General features: G+C 43.6%; 1 protein-coding gene across 1 annotated transcript in view; it reads left to right on the top strand.

The window, feature by feature from the left end:
• Positions 1 to 11,645: 11,645 nt before the first annotated feature.
• Positions 11,646 to 18,612, top strand: part of Slc17a5 (solute carrier family 17 member 5) — a 42,438-nt gene continuing 35,471 nt past the window's right edge. Inside the window, exon 1 of the mRNA XM_021172448.2 lies at positions 11,646 to 11,798. Within this exon, the coding sequence (XP_021028107.1) occupies positions 11,705 to 11,798 (94 nt within the window). The 5' untranslated portion in view covers positions 11,646 to 11,704. The remainder of the gene's footprint in view (positions 11,799 to 18,612) is intronic.

The following is an 18,612-nucleotide window of genomic DNA, read 5'->3' as shown; positions in this document are numbered from 1 at the left end:
TGTAGCCCTGGCTCTCCTGGAACTCACTTTGTAGACCAGGCTGGCATCGAACTCAGAAATCCGCCTGCCTCTGCCTCCCGAGTGCTGGGATTCAAGGCGGGTTGTTGGTTTCACGGAGGATGGTAGATTAATAGACCAAATGGGGAAGGGGATAGTCATATGGAAGAGAAAGATTTATGACTGAATGGTGTATGTCAGATAACACAGATATGTCTTTAGTGCATTAATGTAATGTAAGGATTAATATCCATGTTGTAGTAAAAGTAATGTTGAATTTTAGTATGTGTCATAGATCACTGATTAAATTTACTTGCTTATATGCTAGGGGGAAATAATTTAATGCACGATATACATTAATGTTCTATTGTACTATATAATTTTATGTACCACGCCCGGATTGTTTTGTTTGTTTGTTTGTTTTTGGTTTTTTAACTTTGGATTTGGATTTTTTTCTTGGTTTTTGTTTTTTGTTTCTTGTTTTTTGTTTTGTTTTGTTTTGTTTTGTTTTTCAAGACAGGGTTTCTCTGTATAGCCCTGGCTATACTGGAACTCACTTTGTAGACCAGGCTGGCCTCGAACTCAGAAATCCGCCTACCTCTGCCTCCCGAGTGCTGGAATTAAAGGCATGTGCCACCATGCCCAGCATTTCATTTTGTTTTGATTTGATTTGTTTTTGTATTTCTACACAAGGTTTCTCTATGTAGCCTTGGCTTTCCTGGCACTTGCTCTGTAGAACTCAGAGATCTCCCAGCCTCTTGGCTCCCACTGCCTGGTAAACGATTCAGTATTAAGTTTGGTATCTAATAAGGAAATCCTCCTGCCAATTTTGTTTTGGTCACTTGGTCAGTTGGTTGGTGGTTTGCTTGAGACATTGTCTGTCTGTCTGTCTCAGTCAGGGTTTCTATTCCTGCACAAACATCATGACCAAGAAAAGCAAGTTGGGGAGGAAAGGGTTTATTCAGCTTACAATTCCATACTGCTGTTCATCACTAAAGGAAATCAGGACTGGAACTCAGGCAGGTCAGGAAGCAGGAGCTGATGCAGAGGCCATGGAGGGATGTTACTTACTGGCTTGCTTCCACTGGCTTGCTCGGCCTGCTCTCTTATAGAACCCAAGACTACCAGTCCAGAGATGGTCCCACCCACAATGGGCCCTGCCCTCTTGATCACTAATTGAGAAAATGCCTTACAGCTGGATCTCACAGAGGCATTTCCTTACCTGAAGCTCCTTGATAACTCCAGCTTGTGTCAAGTTGACACAAAACCAGCCAGTATACTGTCTCACTTCGTAGCCCTGGCTAGCCTGGAACTCACTATGAAGATCAGGCTGGTCTTGAACTCACAGAAATCTACCCTCTTCTGTCTCCCAAGTGTTGGTATCAAAGACAAGCATGACCACATGTGTCTTCTAGCAATTCTTTCTCAAAATTGTTTTCAGGGCTGGAGAGATGACTCAGAGGTTAAGAGCACTGGCTGCTCTTACAGAGGACCCAGGCTTAACTCCCAGCACCCACATGGCATATGTAACTCTAGTTCCAGAGCACATGACAGCTGTCTCTTCTCTAGCCTCTGGCCATCAGGCATAGATGTGGTGACACACATACACACAGACAAAATACCCACATGCATAAGTAAATCTAAAATAATAAAATTTAAACTTCAACTCTCTTTTTTTTAAGTAAGCAGTTTGGACCTTAGGCGCTGGTATCGTAGCCTAGCATGTAGCATAGCAACAACACTAACAAGGAAAGGAGAGTCATCATTTTAACAAGGTTACAACCCAGCACAGGGTGGGGCAGAAGGAGGAGGAGAATAGAGGGCACATGGGCTAGGGTGGCAACAATTGAATGGACACTCCAGGAAACATCAGAAACAGTAACTAAGTGATAGATACAACAGTCCTATGGCAATCATTTGGGGCGAAGCAATTTGTGCCAAAAGTGCACTTTTGGCCAATCCAAAAGTTGTTTTGTTTGGGTTGAGATGTTGAACTTCAGTAATGGAAGCAAACACATTCCAAAGCAGAAAGGAGGAAGACAAAGAGACACCTGGGTCTGAGTTCTCCCAGGGCTGGAAGCCAATTTAGGCTGAGCCCACTTGACAGTGAAGAAGGGAAGACTTTTGTACTCTCCAGGAGCCGTCAATATCACACTCCTATATCACATTATGATTTTAATCACCACTCACAGAATCTCTGGTGGTTTGGTTGGGTGAGTTTCTTACTTTCATTAAGTGATCAAAGTTAGATTTCAGAGTGTTTGGTCTCAGATTTTCAGCAGGAGGATTTTCTTATCAGTCACCCAACTTTATACTGAATCATTTACTCTCACTCACTCTTTATGAGTACTCATTATATTGTGGTCTCTTTAAGTTCTAGGTGTCAGTCCAGGAGCTTGAGCACTAGCGTTAAGGAAGGAAACAGTCCTTTTATCTACAGTCAGACCTGTAGTCTGTATTTGAATGTCTGAAAGCAGAAATTAGAAGAAATGTGGAATGTAAGTCCATGAAATGACAAACACTTGAATTCACCCAAGCTTTACATTCCAGATCTGGTGAAAACAAGCAGATGATTTCAGCCAGGCGATCATTCTGCACCAGACTGCCACCTAGTGCTCACAGGAGTTAGTGCAGCATTTTATCAGCATCGACAAACTATAATGGATCATCGTCCTTTTCTATACCTGAGTCCTGCTTACTGGGAAAAAATATCAAGGAAGAGGGGAAACATTCTGTTACAATGTAGCTTGAGCCATTCCAGATGCTGTAACAGACTTCATGGCATAAAAACCTGGAAATGTATTTCGCACAGGTCTGGAGATTGGGAAATCCAAGATCAAGGGTGTGTGAGGTTCTGGGTCCCATGCTTAGAAGGAAAAAAAAAAAAACTACTCTTTATAAGTTTATTCTCCCAGTAATTATAATAATGGAAAGGTAGATAGCACCATCCCTCTACGTGTGGGCTGGAACTGTATTTTGGTTCCCAGCATTTGGTATTTTTAAAAACATAATGTTGCTGGGCAGTGGTGGCACACGCCTTTAATCCCAGCACTTGGGAGGCAGAGGCAGGAGGATTTCTGAGTTCAAGGCCAGCCTGGTCTACAGAGTTCCAGGACAGCCAGGGGCACAAAAAAAAACCCCTTTTGGAAAAAAAAAAAAAAAAAACAAAACAAAAAAAAAAAGTTACCAAAAGATTTATTTTAAAAAAATTATGTGTGTGCACATTAGTGTACTTACAGAGGCCAAAGGATTTCTAGAAGCTGGAGTTATAGGTCTGCAGGGCACAAGGCTTGCTACATACATGAGTGCTACGATCCAAAAGCCCAGTCCTCGTGACTATACAGCAAGCAGTCATAATCACTGAGCTATCTCACCAGCCTGCCTGGCTTCTACTTTCTTGGGATCCCATTGACTCTGTGTCAGCCCAGAGGACTTAACAATAGAAGCTGCCCCACTTAGTTGTAGCCTAATGTACTCTCTAGCCCATCATTGAGTCTTCATCCTGAAACTCCTCCCACTGACAGCAGGTTTAAGTGATAGACCAGCAAACTCCTTAGCTCCTTGCGCATGGAGATTTTGTAGCCTGGAACACAACTTGGAAAGAACATGGAATTACAAGTCATAGAGACACAGATTTGACTTCGGTGCTCGAGTGGTCTCCCCTCAATGACATTGGGTTTCCTCAGCTACAAAATAAGAATGAGAAGCTAAAGAGATGACTCAGCAGTTAAGCGTGCAGGCTGCTCTTGCAGAGGACAGGTTCAATTCCCACAAACATGTAAGGTGACTCACAACTGCCTGTAACTCCAGCTTCAGGGACTCCAACGCTCTCTTCTCACCTCACTGTATGTGTACCACACTCATGCATGCACGCACACGCATGCGCGCGCGCGCGCACGCACACACACACACACATTTTTAAATAATAATATTCTTTTAAAAATAAAAATTAATCTAAACCTATGAATATTTGAAGAAGTGACTAGCATGTCTGACACATATATTACATGGAATGAACGCATGCTTTACTGTAAGTTAAAGCTGTTGGCTCAGCTGCTTTAAGAAATTAATAACATCAAAATTTTAGCCGTAATATGGTTGACTCTTCTCTATCAGGTAGAAATCTCCCCACATGGTGCTTTTGCTAGGGGAAAATCTGTAGCGAATAAAAAGGAGCTATTTTTCCTTATCATCTCACTGAGGGTTTTCAGAAAGATGTTGTACTGGGCGTGTCTCTGCTGACGTCACAATGAAGCAACAGGACTACTAGGCTGTTTTTCCAGATAAGCACAGACCGATGTAGAGGGACATGCAAAATCTAACAGATTAAATAGTTTTGATTGCTCTAGCCTTCAAAATATTTTTGGAACTTGCCCCCCAGAACTGTGCTCAAAACTTGGAAAGCTCTTATACTGTCTTATGCCTACATATTGTAAGTTTAGAGATTACATGATATGCTTTCCTTTATGTGAAATGGTGTCCCCACACACACCATCACTACTTATGCACATGCACAACACCATTGATAGTTCAACTGAAGGCTAGGAAGAGTAGATCAACTAAACATGCTCTCTAAACTACATTCTGGGTTTTGTTGTCAAGTTCTTTTTATGTTTATTTTATTATCCATAGTGATAGAGATTTGAGTCTGACAGAACTATTTAAAATAGGAAGAAGTGAGTTGGAGGGTTGGGGGGCGGGCTGGATTCGAGACAGGGTTTCTCAGTGTACCCTTGGCTGTCCTGGAACATTCTCTGTAGACCAGGCTAGCCTCAGAGATCCACCTGCCTTTGTCTTCTGAGTGCTGGGTGTGTGTAAAGGCATGTGCCACCATCACCTGGCAAAAGAAGTGAATTTTAGTATCCTGATTTAGTAATAGAACAACATCATTAATTGGCACTAGATTTATAGGATTGCAATTTTATTCCTGGAAAATGTATTTTAAAACGTTACAGTATATGGGGGGACGATGCATACCTTTAATGCCAGCACTCAGGAGGCAGAGGCAGGAGGATCTCTGTGAGTTCAAGACCATTCTAGACTACAGAGTGAGTTCTAGGACAGCCAGGGCTGCACAGAGAACTAACTCTCAAAAAATAAGTAGATAGATAGATAGATAGATAGATAGATAGATAGATAGATGTATAAAATTTCAGTTAAACAATACGAGTAAGTTCTTGAACATACTGTACAGCATGGTTAGATATGGTGAACTATCTATTCAGTTTAAAAATGCAGATCCCTGGGCTTCAGAGATAGTTCAGAGGTCAAGAGCAATGGCTGCTCTTCCAGAGATCCTGAGTTCAATTCCCAGCAACCATATGGTGGCTCACCACCATCTATAATGAGATCTGGTGCCCTCTTATGGCCTGCAGGCAAACATGTAGGCAGAATACTCTATACATAATAAGTAAATAAATCTTAAAAAAAAAAAAAAAAGACAGATCCCATCTTAAGTGTTCTGGCCACAAGTGGCACTGAGAAATTTATGGGTGTTACTTTGACTGTGAATGGCTTCATGGCTACTGGCATCTATCTATCAAAACCCGTCAAACTGTATTCACTAAGTATGTGAAGTTTGGGGTATAGCTCCGTGGTAGACTGTGCAGTCTGGTAGACTGCCGCCTAGCATGCCAGAGGTTACAGCTTGCAGCTCAAGCACAAGGAGGAAAAAAAGGGTGGGGGGGGGGAGAGACACAGAAGGACAAAGGAAATGTTTTTACATAATGTATTGTGTTAAACAGCAGTGTTTTCCAGATTACATGAATTTTTTCCCTTTCTGTTATATAAGTAATAACAATTAATTTATGAGCCACTACACTTTTCATTGAGAGGAAAATATGAATATTGAAGCTGTGAGGTTTTTTTACCTGGCCTTTTTGTTCCCAGAATAATGACTCTTGAAACAATTAATAAATGTAGAGGCCATAAACTTTGGCTTGCTTCCCCCAGTTAGCTTGTAACTTACATAACCAGTTTAAACTATTCTATGTCTTCCACATAGTTAGTTACCTCTCCTCAGTTTCATTCAAATATCCTATGCCTGACTTTTTCCCAGAGTTCTCTCATGGCAGAACTCCCACCTCCTATTTCCTGCCTAAGCTAATTGGCCAAAGGTTTTTGATTGATAGGTGATGTTTCCACATAGTACATAATAGATTCTCTCTACAGAATGTAGATGTAGAGAGAATTCTGACCAAAATGGAAAGGCTGACACAGCAGGACTGGGGTTTGACACCTACCCAGAACACAGTTTACCCTTAATTATCTCATCTACCAGAGTCACTGGAGTTTGAGTTGTTTTGTATGCACTTTTAGGTCACTTTTCAAACTCATTCTGTTTCTCCTATTTCCTGGGTGAGTCTCCCAACAGTTGTACTGTGTTCTCCACTGATTTTTACAAGATTTGCAGATTTCGATTTATTTTAATTTCTCTGATTTAGATAAAATTATATGTATTCTGAAATTTTTCATTCTAGTTAATTTTTTTAGTGTGTATGAGTGTTTTGCCTGCAGTATATCTTTCTTTGCACCTTGAGTGCATCTAGTGACAGAAAGGCTAGAAGAAGGTGGGGAACTGTGTGGAGTCCTGATCTCCAGGTAAAATCCTGTGTGCTCCTGGACTCACAGGGCTGTGAGTACTTACACAGGAAATATATATATATGAGTGTGTATATGTATGTGCATATATATGTATATATGCATGTATAAATGTGTATGTACATGTATATATGCATATGTGTGTGTGTATACACAAACATAATACTGTTTGTGTTGTCTGATGCCTGTAACCTTAGCACTTGAGAGGCAGAAGCAGGAGGCTACCCCGAGCTACATAAGACACTGTCTCAAAAAAATCAAAAGCAACAGAAAAAGGGACATAAAGCCATCTTATATTAAAATAAAAATAAATCAAAATCCGAGTATGGTATTACATCCTATATGATGGTTCAGAACCATAGGATGTGGTGGTGTGTGCTTGAATTAAGCCCATGCTAGTGGTGGAGGAGAGAAGATAAGATTTGTCAAATCTTCATTGGCTACAAACAAAGTTAGGCCGGCCCGGGTTACACGAGACCTTGGTTTTTGTTTGTTTGTTATTTTTTTTATTTTTGGTTGTTTTTGGTTTTTGGTTTTTTTGTTTTTGTTTTTTGTTTTTTGGGGTTTTTTTTGTTGTTGTTGTTTTGTTTTGTTTGATTTTTCAAGACAGGGTTTCTCTGTGTAGCCCTGGCTGTCCTGGAACTCACTTTGTAGACCAGGCTGGCCTGGAACTCAGAGATTTGCCTGCCTCTGCCTCCCAAGTGCTGGGATTAAAGGCGTGCACCACCATGCCCGGCTGTTTTTTTGTTTTGTTTTGTTTTGATTTTTGGGTTTCTTTAGGGGATGTTTGTTTGTTTTAGGGAGTTGCCTCTTGAAAGCATTCTAAAATGAACAAGTAAAAATGAAACTACAAAGTACTTACTTTAGACCAGAATCAACTACAGTAGGGAGAAATTAACTCAGTTTCTAGATCATTTTCCTTGGAGAAAAATGGGAGAATCGGAGAACATATAAGAGAAACCTAACCATGTATGCTTTTTTTTTCCTACATTCTGTGGTGACATGGAGGTTTGTAAAACAAACAAAGGAACTAAGTTGCTGCCCACTGGCTTATATAAAACTCACAGTATCTATGGTCTTTCTACACTATGACCTTTTAAAAAGATGTTTCCTCAGATGCCACCCATGTGCGATGCCATGTTCTGCGAATGATTTCAGACTTATCATTAGCTTGGGGAGGAAAAAGTGTTGCTCAGAAATCATAACAATAAGCCTGCTGCCATGGTGCTCACCTATCATCCCGTCACTTGGGAGGCCAAGGCAGGCATATTGCTCAAATTCAAGGACATCCTGTGCTACATCATGAATAGCAACCCAGCCAGAGACTCTGCCTCAAAACAAACGATGGGAAACAATTAGCAATGGGAACAGGTAAAAGACTCACAGCCAACTGAAAGAGCTCCCCATTACCAAAACTATAGCAATCTGATCATCAAAATAAATAATATGGCTGATAATCTAATCAACAGAATAAGTAATGTGTTAGATTCTGAAATAAAGTATATAATAGCCAGGGGTTCATACTAGTATAAAAAGAGAAATCGGTGTAGAGGAGACAAATCTGCCTTATGAAAGAACTGCTCTCCAAAGTGTGCCCCTAACTCCTTGACCCATAAGAGTAGGATGAACATGCTGGCTTTCTTCCAAAAATAAAAGCATAGAAAGAGGTAAAAATATAAATAAATAAATAAATAAATAAATAAATAAAAAGACAAACTCTAAGCCAGGCATCCAATGATGCCTACTATCACCACCAGTACTAACCACCAATCACAAATTACATCATATCCAGCCCAGCCCCTGGAGACTATATGACAAGAAAGGCTCCCTACTCTGGGCTGTCTCCAAGACAATCCGTATCTTTATTTGGTTGGTTGGTTGGTTAGTTGTTGTTTGGTTGGTTTTGGGTTTTTTGGCTCTTAGAAACATTCTAAAACAAAATGAAAATGAAAACTGCCAGGCAGTGGCAGCGCATGCCTTTAATCCCAGCACTTAGGAGGCAGAGGCAGGCGGATTTCTGAGTTCGAGGCCAGCCTGGTCTACAGAGTGAGTTTCAGACATAGAGAAACCCTGTCTCAAATTTTTTTTAAAAAAATGAAAATGAAAACTACAAAGTACTGGTTTAATTACAAGGAAAACATTAGACAAACTCAGGTTGAGAGACTGTCCAGAAAAGCATCAGTATTCTATAAAACTGATGAGGTCAGCAAAAAGGAAGAACATCTGTGAGAGCCTAAGGAGATACAATAATGGAACTTAATATGTATCCTAAGGGCTGGTGAGATGGCTCAGTGGGTAAGAGCACCCAACTGCTCTTCCAAAGGTCCAGAGTTCAAATCCCAGCAACCACATGGTGGCTCACAACCATCCGCAACGAGATCTGGCGCCCTCTTCTGGAGTGTCTGAAGACAGCTACAGTGTACTTACATATAATAAATAAATAAATAAATCTTTAAAAAAAAAATATGTATCCTAAATAAACCCTGGAAGGGGGAGGAGGGTACAGGGAGGAATACAGGTAAAAGGGAAAGAAGTCCAAATAAAGTATGATGCTCATTAAATACCAAAATGCTTCCATAGTTGAAATAAATGTGTCATACTCTCTTAGATCTTGAAAAGGGGTCAAAGTTGGCACACTGTATAGAGAGCTTGTCAGAAGCCAGTGATTATAGGCCAGGGCAGATCCACAACCCACATTGTCTGTCACCTATAGCAACCTGAGCTCTCAATCAGATAAACCCAGGATCTTGACTTCACTGCAGAAAAGAATCTCAGCATAGCCAGGATGAACAGGGCCGACATTTATTTCGAAAAGACTTTAAGCAAGATTTAAGCATTGCTGTTAGGGAGAATGACTGGTGTTTGGGGAAAGGATAATATTCACCAAAGAAGTGTATTAGCAAAGGTGTGGCCTTCTCAAAGCTAAGTGAGAATTGCACCCAAGTGTCTCAGCAGCCACTATGTATATGATTTTGGTGGCCTTTTAGTTACAGCTTAAAATGTTGTTAAGAATCGCCCCACATACACACACACAAGCAGGGCAGTATGGATACTTGCCTTTAATCCCAGCACTGGGGTGACAGAGGCAGTCCTGGTCTACATAGTGAATCCCAGAACAGCTAGGGCTACACAGTGAAACCCTGTCTCAACACACACACACACACACCCTTCAGTAAATGACAGCGTGCCTGTCAGAGTGCCGTGGATGAGACTGCCAGCTGATCCAGTAAAACCATGGATCATAAAGTTGCACAAGAGTGTACCCTAAGTGGGGCTTCTTGTCAGAGTCCTAGAAATCTCCCCAGGTTTACAAGTCTTGGAAAGGAAAAAGGTCATAATGGAAGGATGCTTAGGCCTTACATATGATCCTTCACAGCAAATTGTGTTAATTGTGCAGAAATTCTTAGCTCAGCCGGCAGGATATTTCCCCCAGACCTGGGAGTGAGGGGCTCCTTTCCCATGTCCCCACAAAGCCAGCCTTCCTATCTTACCTTGAACTCTGGATACTGACTTTGCAACTTTTCTGTAACCTGAGCCTTCTCAGGTAATAAGTATACTTAAACATGGTGCTGCTGATTTCAAACTCCCCAAGGCTGTTGGAATCTGATTCCCTGTGTTGGAAGATTCCCTTGGCTGTCCCTGCCAAAAAGGATGATCTTAGCAATCTTTTCTCAGAGAAACGGAACCAATAAAAAAGAAGAGATACAGTGTTGAACAAACCTATTGGCTCACACAGGACAGCAGAGGTGCAGAAAGATGAGAACCCCCGAGGCTAATGAAATCTGTTGGAGGAGTTCAGGGGTGGGGGGGTGGGGTACAAGGGGATGAGTTAGGGAAGCTGGGTTTGTTTTTTGTTTGTTTGTTTTTGTTTTTTTGAGACAGGGTTTCTCTGTGTAGCCCTGGCTGTCCTGGAACTCACTCTGTAGACCAGGCTGGCCTCGAACTCAGAAATCTGCCTGCCTCTGCCTCCCGAGTGCTGGGATTAAAGGTGTGCGCCACCACGCCCGGCTTGAAACTGATCTTTCTGTTCTAATCAAACCTTCAAATAAATTGAAATCCACTCACGTGGAGGACAAGCAAACTGACACATCAAATTAACCACACCAGAACTGCTGTTTGAACATACATTTTATAAGAATTTGCCAGGGGGGTATGCACAAACTCAAGGGCTTTATCTCTACAACTGTCTTTTTGAAAACTTGCCCATCAGCATTTACTGGCCCAAGAGTTAGGGATATCTTTAGTAAGTCTCAGTCATCCCTTCTTCTAGACAGGGGCCTCACCTGACTTACTGAGCCTCTGCTCTTCCTTGGTCTGCATGGAAATCTCCAAGGGCGTCTACCACATCTGTCTTTTCCATCGGTCTGCAGATATGGCTTTTATTACTCAGAGGCCCGATGGCCCCACCAAGGCTGACTGAAGCATTTTCCTAGTTCCTCTTTCTTAGAGTCAGCAGTAGGGAAAATCTGTCCAAATTAGATTTACAGAGAAGACACCCACACGCTCATACATCATGTGGCCTGCCAGCTGGGGATGTAGGTCAATGGTATGTATCGGCGTTAGTCTAATATGTGTGAGGCCCTGGGTTCAATCCACAGTATCTTCCTAAAGAGAAAAGGCAGCTGCCTACATTGGGGTTCACCTCTGAAACAGGCAACTTCGTCGGACAAAACATGATTTCCTTTGCTACTTTTCAAAAGCCATATGCTGTCACAAAACGGACAAAGACTGGAAACTGTATTATAGACATCTAGAAGGCAAATAGTCCCTCCCCATTTCCCTAGCTCCCTATCACTGCGAGATGCAAACCCCATCGCCGCCTTCAGGCTGTCCAATGCCCGGGCTTTTACTAGGGCAAAAGAGGACTGGACTCCCTACAGCCCGCGACACACCTCGCACAGCGCAAGCGCCACACCCAACCCAACCCTGCCCACAGCGGGGTATTGCCCGAAACTAAAATGGCGCCTTAGGAACAGGCAACCAGAGATGGGCGTGCCCTGAGGGCGGGGCAATATCCTGCCCCGCCCAGCCAGCGCGGCGGAGGGCTGTCCTGCCGAGAGCTAGGTTGGCCAAGCAACGACACCGGCACTTCTGCTCTCCAGGCGACATGAGGCCCCTGCTTCGGGGTCCGGCGGGAAACGATGATGAGGAGAGCTCGGACAGCACCCCGCTCCTGCCGGGCGCACGGCAGACCGAAGCGGGTGAGCTGCGGGACCACCGAGTGTTTGCTAGTGGCAGCGTTCCTGGCGGGCGGGTGGTTCCCGGCCGTGGACGCCTTGAAGGAGTGGCTGCGGGATCGGGGGGACAGGTAGCCGGTGTAGTGCTGTGGGTCGGGACGGAGGTGCCTGTGGCGCTGGCGGGACTGAAGCAATTCAGGGTCGGAGGGGTATCCGATCCGAGTCAATAAGCAAAGGGGCCAAAGTGCTTCTTGCTCCCTTCCAGCGGCCGCCAGGTTTCCGCTTATGCCGGCCTGTAAACATGTGATCTGGTAGCGCCTTGTTCAGGGAGGAGAGACAAAAACAAAACAACAACAAAGAAGAGTTAACAGCTGTTGAGTGTGCGGGGGACAGTTGCATAACCCAGCGAATATCTTGACTTTGTGCTGTAAGACATCAAAATATTGCAGACATTTCTATTTTTTCCTTGTCTATCAGACTGCAATTGACGTTAGGAAACAGGTTATTCTCAAGATAAGATATCTTTAGCACTCTAAGATAGTATGCCGTGCTAGAGGTCTTGCAGGTGATACTTCAAAAAGCATATTCATTGCCGGGGGGGGGGGTCGGGGGGGGGCGCTTGTTGCACAGCGGTATAGTCCTTGCCTGACAAGGGTCTAGTCTCCATACCCACCATCCCCCAAAACACAAGTATGTGTCTTCACTGGATTTCGCCACACTTTTGTAATGTAGCTTCCTAAAGCTACAGAAAACTAAAGGACAAATCGGCTTGGACACATTCAAGGATATAGGTATGAGAAAGAATTGAACTGGAAATTTGCCTTTGTTGGCCGGGAACAGTCTTCTGTGGGTGTGTCTTTTGTTGACATAACCAAAGAATTCTTTCGTAAGTGTTTTAACCATCCTTCCCACTTGTGTGGGTAACTACCCTACTTTCTGACTTTATTCAGACTGCTTTTGTTGGCTATGGGGTGATCTGTTTTGGTTTTGTTTTTATTTTTAGAATAGTTTGTTGGGGAACTGGAAAGATGGCTCAGCAGTTAGAGCACTGGTTGCTCTTCCAGAGGACGCGGGTTCAGTTCCCAGCATCCACATGGAAGCTTACAACCATCTGTAACTCCAGCTCAGGAGAGCCAACACCCTCCCTACTCAGACACACCTGTGGTACACAGACATACATACAGGCAAACATTCGTATATAGAACAGATTTTTTTTTTAATCTAAAATAGAATGTTTTATTTTGAAAATTGTAAGGCATCAGTGAGTCAAACCTGGGACTTGCATTTTTTTGGTTGGTTGCTTGGTTTTCTTTGAGACAGGGTCTCATGTAGCCCCAGCTGGCCTCTATTTTGTAACTGAGGGTGACTTAGTACTCCTCACCTTCCTGCCTCCACCTCCTGAATGCGTGGTAAGCAAGCATTCTGTCCACTGATTCACACCTCCTGCCCCCTTGGCTTCCCTCTTGGGTTAGAATAGAAGTTTGACACTTTGCCACTGCTCTGGATCCCCTGTCCCTGTGCCCGGTCATCACATCCTCCTCGGTGCCACAGACACGTGGCACCGGAAGTTGCACACAAGTCCGATTGCTCCGCCAGTTTGGTAGGGATATCTACCTTCCCAAAAGTCCAGTCTGTTCCACTAGGAGCCTCGTGCCCCATAAAGCTTAATTTCCCACAAATGAGAGATAACTACACGTCTTAACATGTGAGCTCGATCTCCAGGATCCAGAGAAGGCAGTGATAACAATTCAGTTCCTGAAGTTACTGGGTGCAGAGCAGTGTTCTGTGTACTTTGCGGCTCATCGTCATCGTTCTGTAACAGGAGCTCAGTACAGTGTGCGCTCTACGGTAATGTGCACTATTTGTTAATAAACCAGCTCAGGCGAAGGAAGGTCCTATGTTCTCCCTGTGCCTCTCTCACATCCCTACTTCTGCAGGCCCTTGTCCTGCTTTTGCTAGAATGGCTGTGCTCACACCCACCCCACCCCCGCAGCTACCTGGCAACTTCTGCCCATTGAGGAAGCCTCCGTTAAATATCCCTCTTCCAAAAAAGACCTTTCCTGGCTCATCTCCCGAGATTCTCAGGCCTCCTTTCTCCCTTACATAGGTACGTAGCCCTTTATTTTATTAGAAATGCTTTCTCAGAGCCAGCCAACGATGGCACTCGCCTCTCATCCCAGCACTTGGAAAGCAGAGGCAGGCGGATTGCTGAGTTCAGGACCAGCCTGGCCTAGAGCGAGAGTTCTAGAATAGTCGAGGCTACACAGAGAAACCCTGTCTTGAACCCCCTTCCCCAAGCAAACAAACAAACAAACAGACAAACAAAGTGCTTTCTCTGGTATGGAGATGGGGACCATGTGAATGGACACTGTGAGTTCCTGTGGTCTTTAATCCCCACAGCTCAGCTGATATGGATAGTCGCAGGGAAACCTGCAATGTTAAACACGCAGGGTTGTCTCTTCAACAGAAGATATGTATAACCTGTTTTCCACCCAGAAGGTTGGGAGTGGGTGTGGTTAATAGTCTAGTGACCTGTGCTGTCTGTAAGGCCAGGCCACCCCTGACTCCCTCAGACTTTTGCCTACATCCCAGACTCTTCCTCTCCAGAGCTTTATCTCGGACATTGTTTCTCAATAGATAGAATTCATCTTTATGAAAGAGATCACATGTACTTTGTAATGCCATAAGCTTCGTCATGCACATGGGATTGAGTTAATTGTCACCAGGAAACTTTTTTCCAAAATTATACTGTACTTAAATGTGCCTAAAGCAAACGGTCCTTCCGGAGTTTGAACCAACACCAGCTGCTGAACTGCGTGCGTTAAGCCAGATTTCCTTCTTGCCTCACTTGTATCAACAACACTCTGCGGGCCGTGTTGTTGGCAGAGAACCCCACAATCAATGTGAGGGGCTCAACCATCAGAGATGGTGTATTAGTCAAGGTTTTACTGCTGTGAACAGACACCATGACCAAGGCAAGTCTTATAAAAAACAACATTTAATTGGGGCTAGCTTACAGGTTCAGAGGTTCAGTCCATTATCATCAAGGTGGGAGCATGGCAGTATCCAGGTAGGCATGGAGCAGGCAGAGCTGAGAGTTCTATGTCTTCATCCAAAGACTGCTAGTGGAAGACTGACTTCCAGGCAACTAGGGTGAGGATCTTATACCCACACCCACAGTGACACACCCATTCCAAACAGGTCACACCTATTCCAACAAGGCCACACCTTCAGATGGTGCCACTCCCTGGTCCAAGGATATACAAACCATCACAGATGGTAAGAAAATTTTCCTTTAAATAGAAGCAGAAGGCAGGAATTCAGTCTTCTTGCCCAACGAATCAGGATCTTAAGTGAGATTAGTTCAAAGAATCATGGGTTCTAATGAGTCCTCTGTGACAGAGAACTTTATACAATTATTGAAACATTTGCTAAGACCCAGAGGAAGGGGTTGGAGAAATGGGTCAGTGGATAAGAGCACTGACTGCTCTTCCAGAGGACCTGAGTTCAAATCCCAGCGCCCATATGGCAGCTCACAACTGTCTGTAACTCCAGTTCCAGGGATTCTGACACCTTCACACAGATGTGGGGGGGGGGGGGCAAAACAACAATGCACAGAAAAAATAAAAATAAATAAATAGATCCAGAAGAAAAAATATTAAAAGCAAGAGTTGTACAAGTAACTGTAAAATGTAATCCTTGGCTTCCTCACCAAGTCACTATTGATGATAATAAATACTAGAAGCACATAGGAACTAGAAGTAGGTAAAATGTCTGTCAATTATTTTGCTAGCTAGTGTACACTAATGTTGGACCTGCTCAGGAGAAGTATTTGAGGGAGAGAAAGAGAAACAAAAAGACAGAGAAAAGACAGTTTTCTGCTGAAAGAGATCTTGGCAGGGTGAGTCTGATGGAGTCCCACAGCCGCTCAGGCATCCCAGCCGGGAAGTCACCCATCTCTGTGCTTTTGGGACTTGTTCTCCTGAACCACCTGACTGGAAGCCTCCATCCACAGGCTCCTCCTGCTGCCTGGGTCTGGGAGCTCAGAGCTGCCTGGTGTAACACCTGAGTTCCAAGGACAGGCGGACAGGGCTCCCCTGCTGCCACATGAGCTGGGTCTAGGCACCCCCGAGTTTAGCGTGCTTGGAATTTTGTTTTGCTTTAGGGTCTCACTATGAAGCCCTGGCTATTCTAGAACTCATTCTGTAGACCAGGGTGGCATTGAACTCAGCTCCTCCTGCCTCTGCCTCCTGGGTGCTGGGATTAAAGCTGTTGCCACCACCTGCCACCATATGGCTTTTGATAAGGACAAGGAGCATATGTTTTATATACAGATTCCACATGCTCCACAAAAAAAATGATTGTTACCCACCCCTGGTTGTACAGCTCAATGGTCTGACCTTGCTAATCAGCCAGGTTTTATTAGGTGTTTCTCAGCCGTTGAACATTTTTTTTTTTTAAAGATTTATTTATTTATTATATGTAAGTACACTGTAGCTGTCTTCAGACACCCCAGAAGAGGGCGCCAGATCTCATTACGGATGGTTGTTAGCCACCATGTGGTTGCTGGGATTTGAACTCTAGACCTTTGGAAGAGCAGTCGGGTGCTCTTACCCACTGAGCCATCTCACCAGCCCCTGTTGAACATTTTTAACTGACCTATTATATATAAGTTAGCACATGACAGACAGAAATGCACCGTGAGTAGAAATCCACCTAACTTGAAAAGAAATGTTGCAGAAGGATTGTGAATGTACGGAGAGTATAAGGGAAAGATGGAAACCTTTGGAATGAGGCCCTCCAGGGTGGAGTCTAGTTAACAGAGAGTGGGAACAGATGGGACAAGAGCAACTAGGGGACAGAAACGGAAGAAAGAGACAGAAATGAAAAAAGGTTCCGTGGGCTCCTTCAGCTAAGTTCCCTTCCTTTGAAAATAAAAGATAAATTAAAAAAAAAGAAAATCAATTCTTTTGAAACACAGCAGTGAGACTGAACTGCTGGCACCTCTGTCTCTAGAGAAAACAAGCAGGAAAGAGCCTGCCTCTGCAGGCAGCCAGGGGCGCCCATGGCTGTTGCTGCTAGTAGGGTTGGTGTGGTGTGTGCCTGTTACTGAGACTACAGGCGCAGACTCTGCTGATTCCCAGACACAGCGAGAAGCCATCCAATGACTCAGTGCATCAGCAAAATAAGGAATTCAATCAGTGGAGACTTTCTTTTTTCTCTGTGTAGCCTTGGCTGTCCTGGAACTCACTCTGTAGACCAGGCTGGCTTTGAACTCGGAGAGTTGCCTGCCCAAGTGCTGGGACTAGAAGCTCGAACCACCACGAACCCGGCTCAAAGTGTTCAACACATTGCGGTGTGGTTTTGTTTAGTTGGTTGCTTCTTTTTTGCTTAAGGTTTATTTATTTTTATGTGCATTGGTGTTTTGCCTGTATGTATGTCTGTGATCCTTTGGAACCTATGCCAGCTTCCCTAGATCTGAGCAGACAGCTGTGAGCTGCCATGTGGGTGCTAGGACCCTGGTCCTCTGGAAGAGCAGCTAATGCTCTTAATAGCTGAGCCATCTCTCCTGCCCTGGGTACATAACCATGGCTGTCCCTGAACTCAGAGATCCTCCTGTCTCTGTCTCCCAAGTGCTGGGATTAAAGGCATGTGCCACCACTGCCCGGCTTTTTTTTTTTTTAATTTGTATTTTTGTACATTACAAAAATTTCTAAAATAACTATGTAAATAGGCTTGGGATGGATTTAAGAAGGAAAATAGTACATTGGAATAAAGTTTTTAAAAATATCCTATATAATAAGTGGCCAAGAAATGCAAACATAATTACATGTTTCTCAAACCTACATGTTTCTCAAACCTCCTTGGAGGCCAGAAGGGATTAAACCAAAAGTCCAATCAATAGCAATGAATAAAAGTTGGATTATTTTAAATTTTCACCTAGAACTATTTTTGGTACAGCCTGAGAATTCCATTACATCATACTGTCTATAAAATGTAATAGAAACTAAAGCCTGCCATCAAGTTCTTCCTCCATGAGACTGTTGCGCTTGGGTAGGGTTCACAGTTGTGTTTCATTCACAGTGTCAGTTGTACTGATCTGTGCTTTCTTTGCCTAGGAAAACCCAATGGCTTTCTTCCTCAGAATTTCCTGTGATTAGTTCCCAGGTGCTGCTGAAAACCCTGTTACCTAGCAGGAGAGTCTTAAGCTCAAAATTAAAATAGATTTAAATTTTAAAGATCCTCATTAGCTGGAACATTTGTGGTACATGCCTTTTTGATCCCAGCACTCAGTCGGATCTCTGAATTCAAGGCCAGTCTGGTCTGCAGAATGAGTTCCAGGATAGCTAGGGCTCCACAGAGAAACCCTGCCTCAAAGAATGAATGAATGAATGAATGAATGAATGAATGAATGAATTCCAAGTCTTAAATTTAGCTTTAAATCTTTAAAACGTAAAATCCATTGTTATTAAGTGATTTTGTTTGTTTTTTACCTTTTTGCTTGCCCTTGGTCTAATAAGTGGTCAGACCCTGGCAAGAGAGTATGTTAGCAGAGGCTCACAAGAGCCTATCCTCTACAGAAGCCACTGTTTTGCACAGTATTGCAAGTTTCTGGTGCATAATTAGTAGTAAGTGTATGTCAGCTTGGCATTTGAAGCTACAGCTGTCTGTCTGGGACCCTCTCTGCTGTCAGGTATATAGAGAACTATGCTGGAATGTACTGTGGGTGTACACAGTACGCACCAGGCATGCATAGGGCTCCTCCTCATGTTGTCCTATGGTCTCTGGGATGCTGTTCTGTTCATATGCATCAAAGTGGGAGCCATCTGGGACTTTG

This window comes from Mus caroli, chromosome 9 (genome assembly GCF_900094665.2).
Source record: "Mus caroli chromosome 9, CAROLI_EIJ_v1.1, whole genome shotgun sequence".
NCBI classification, from domain to species: Eukaryota; Metazoa; Chordata; class Mammalia; order Rodentia; family Muridae; genus Mus; species Mus caroli.
The sequence above is the reverse complement of the archived record's forward strand: the minus strand, read 5'-3'. Positions and strand labels throughout refer to the sequence as shown.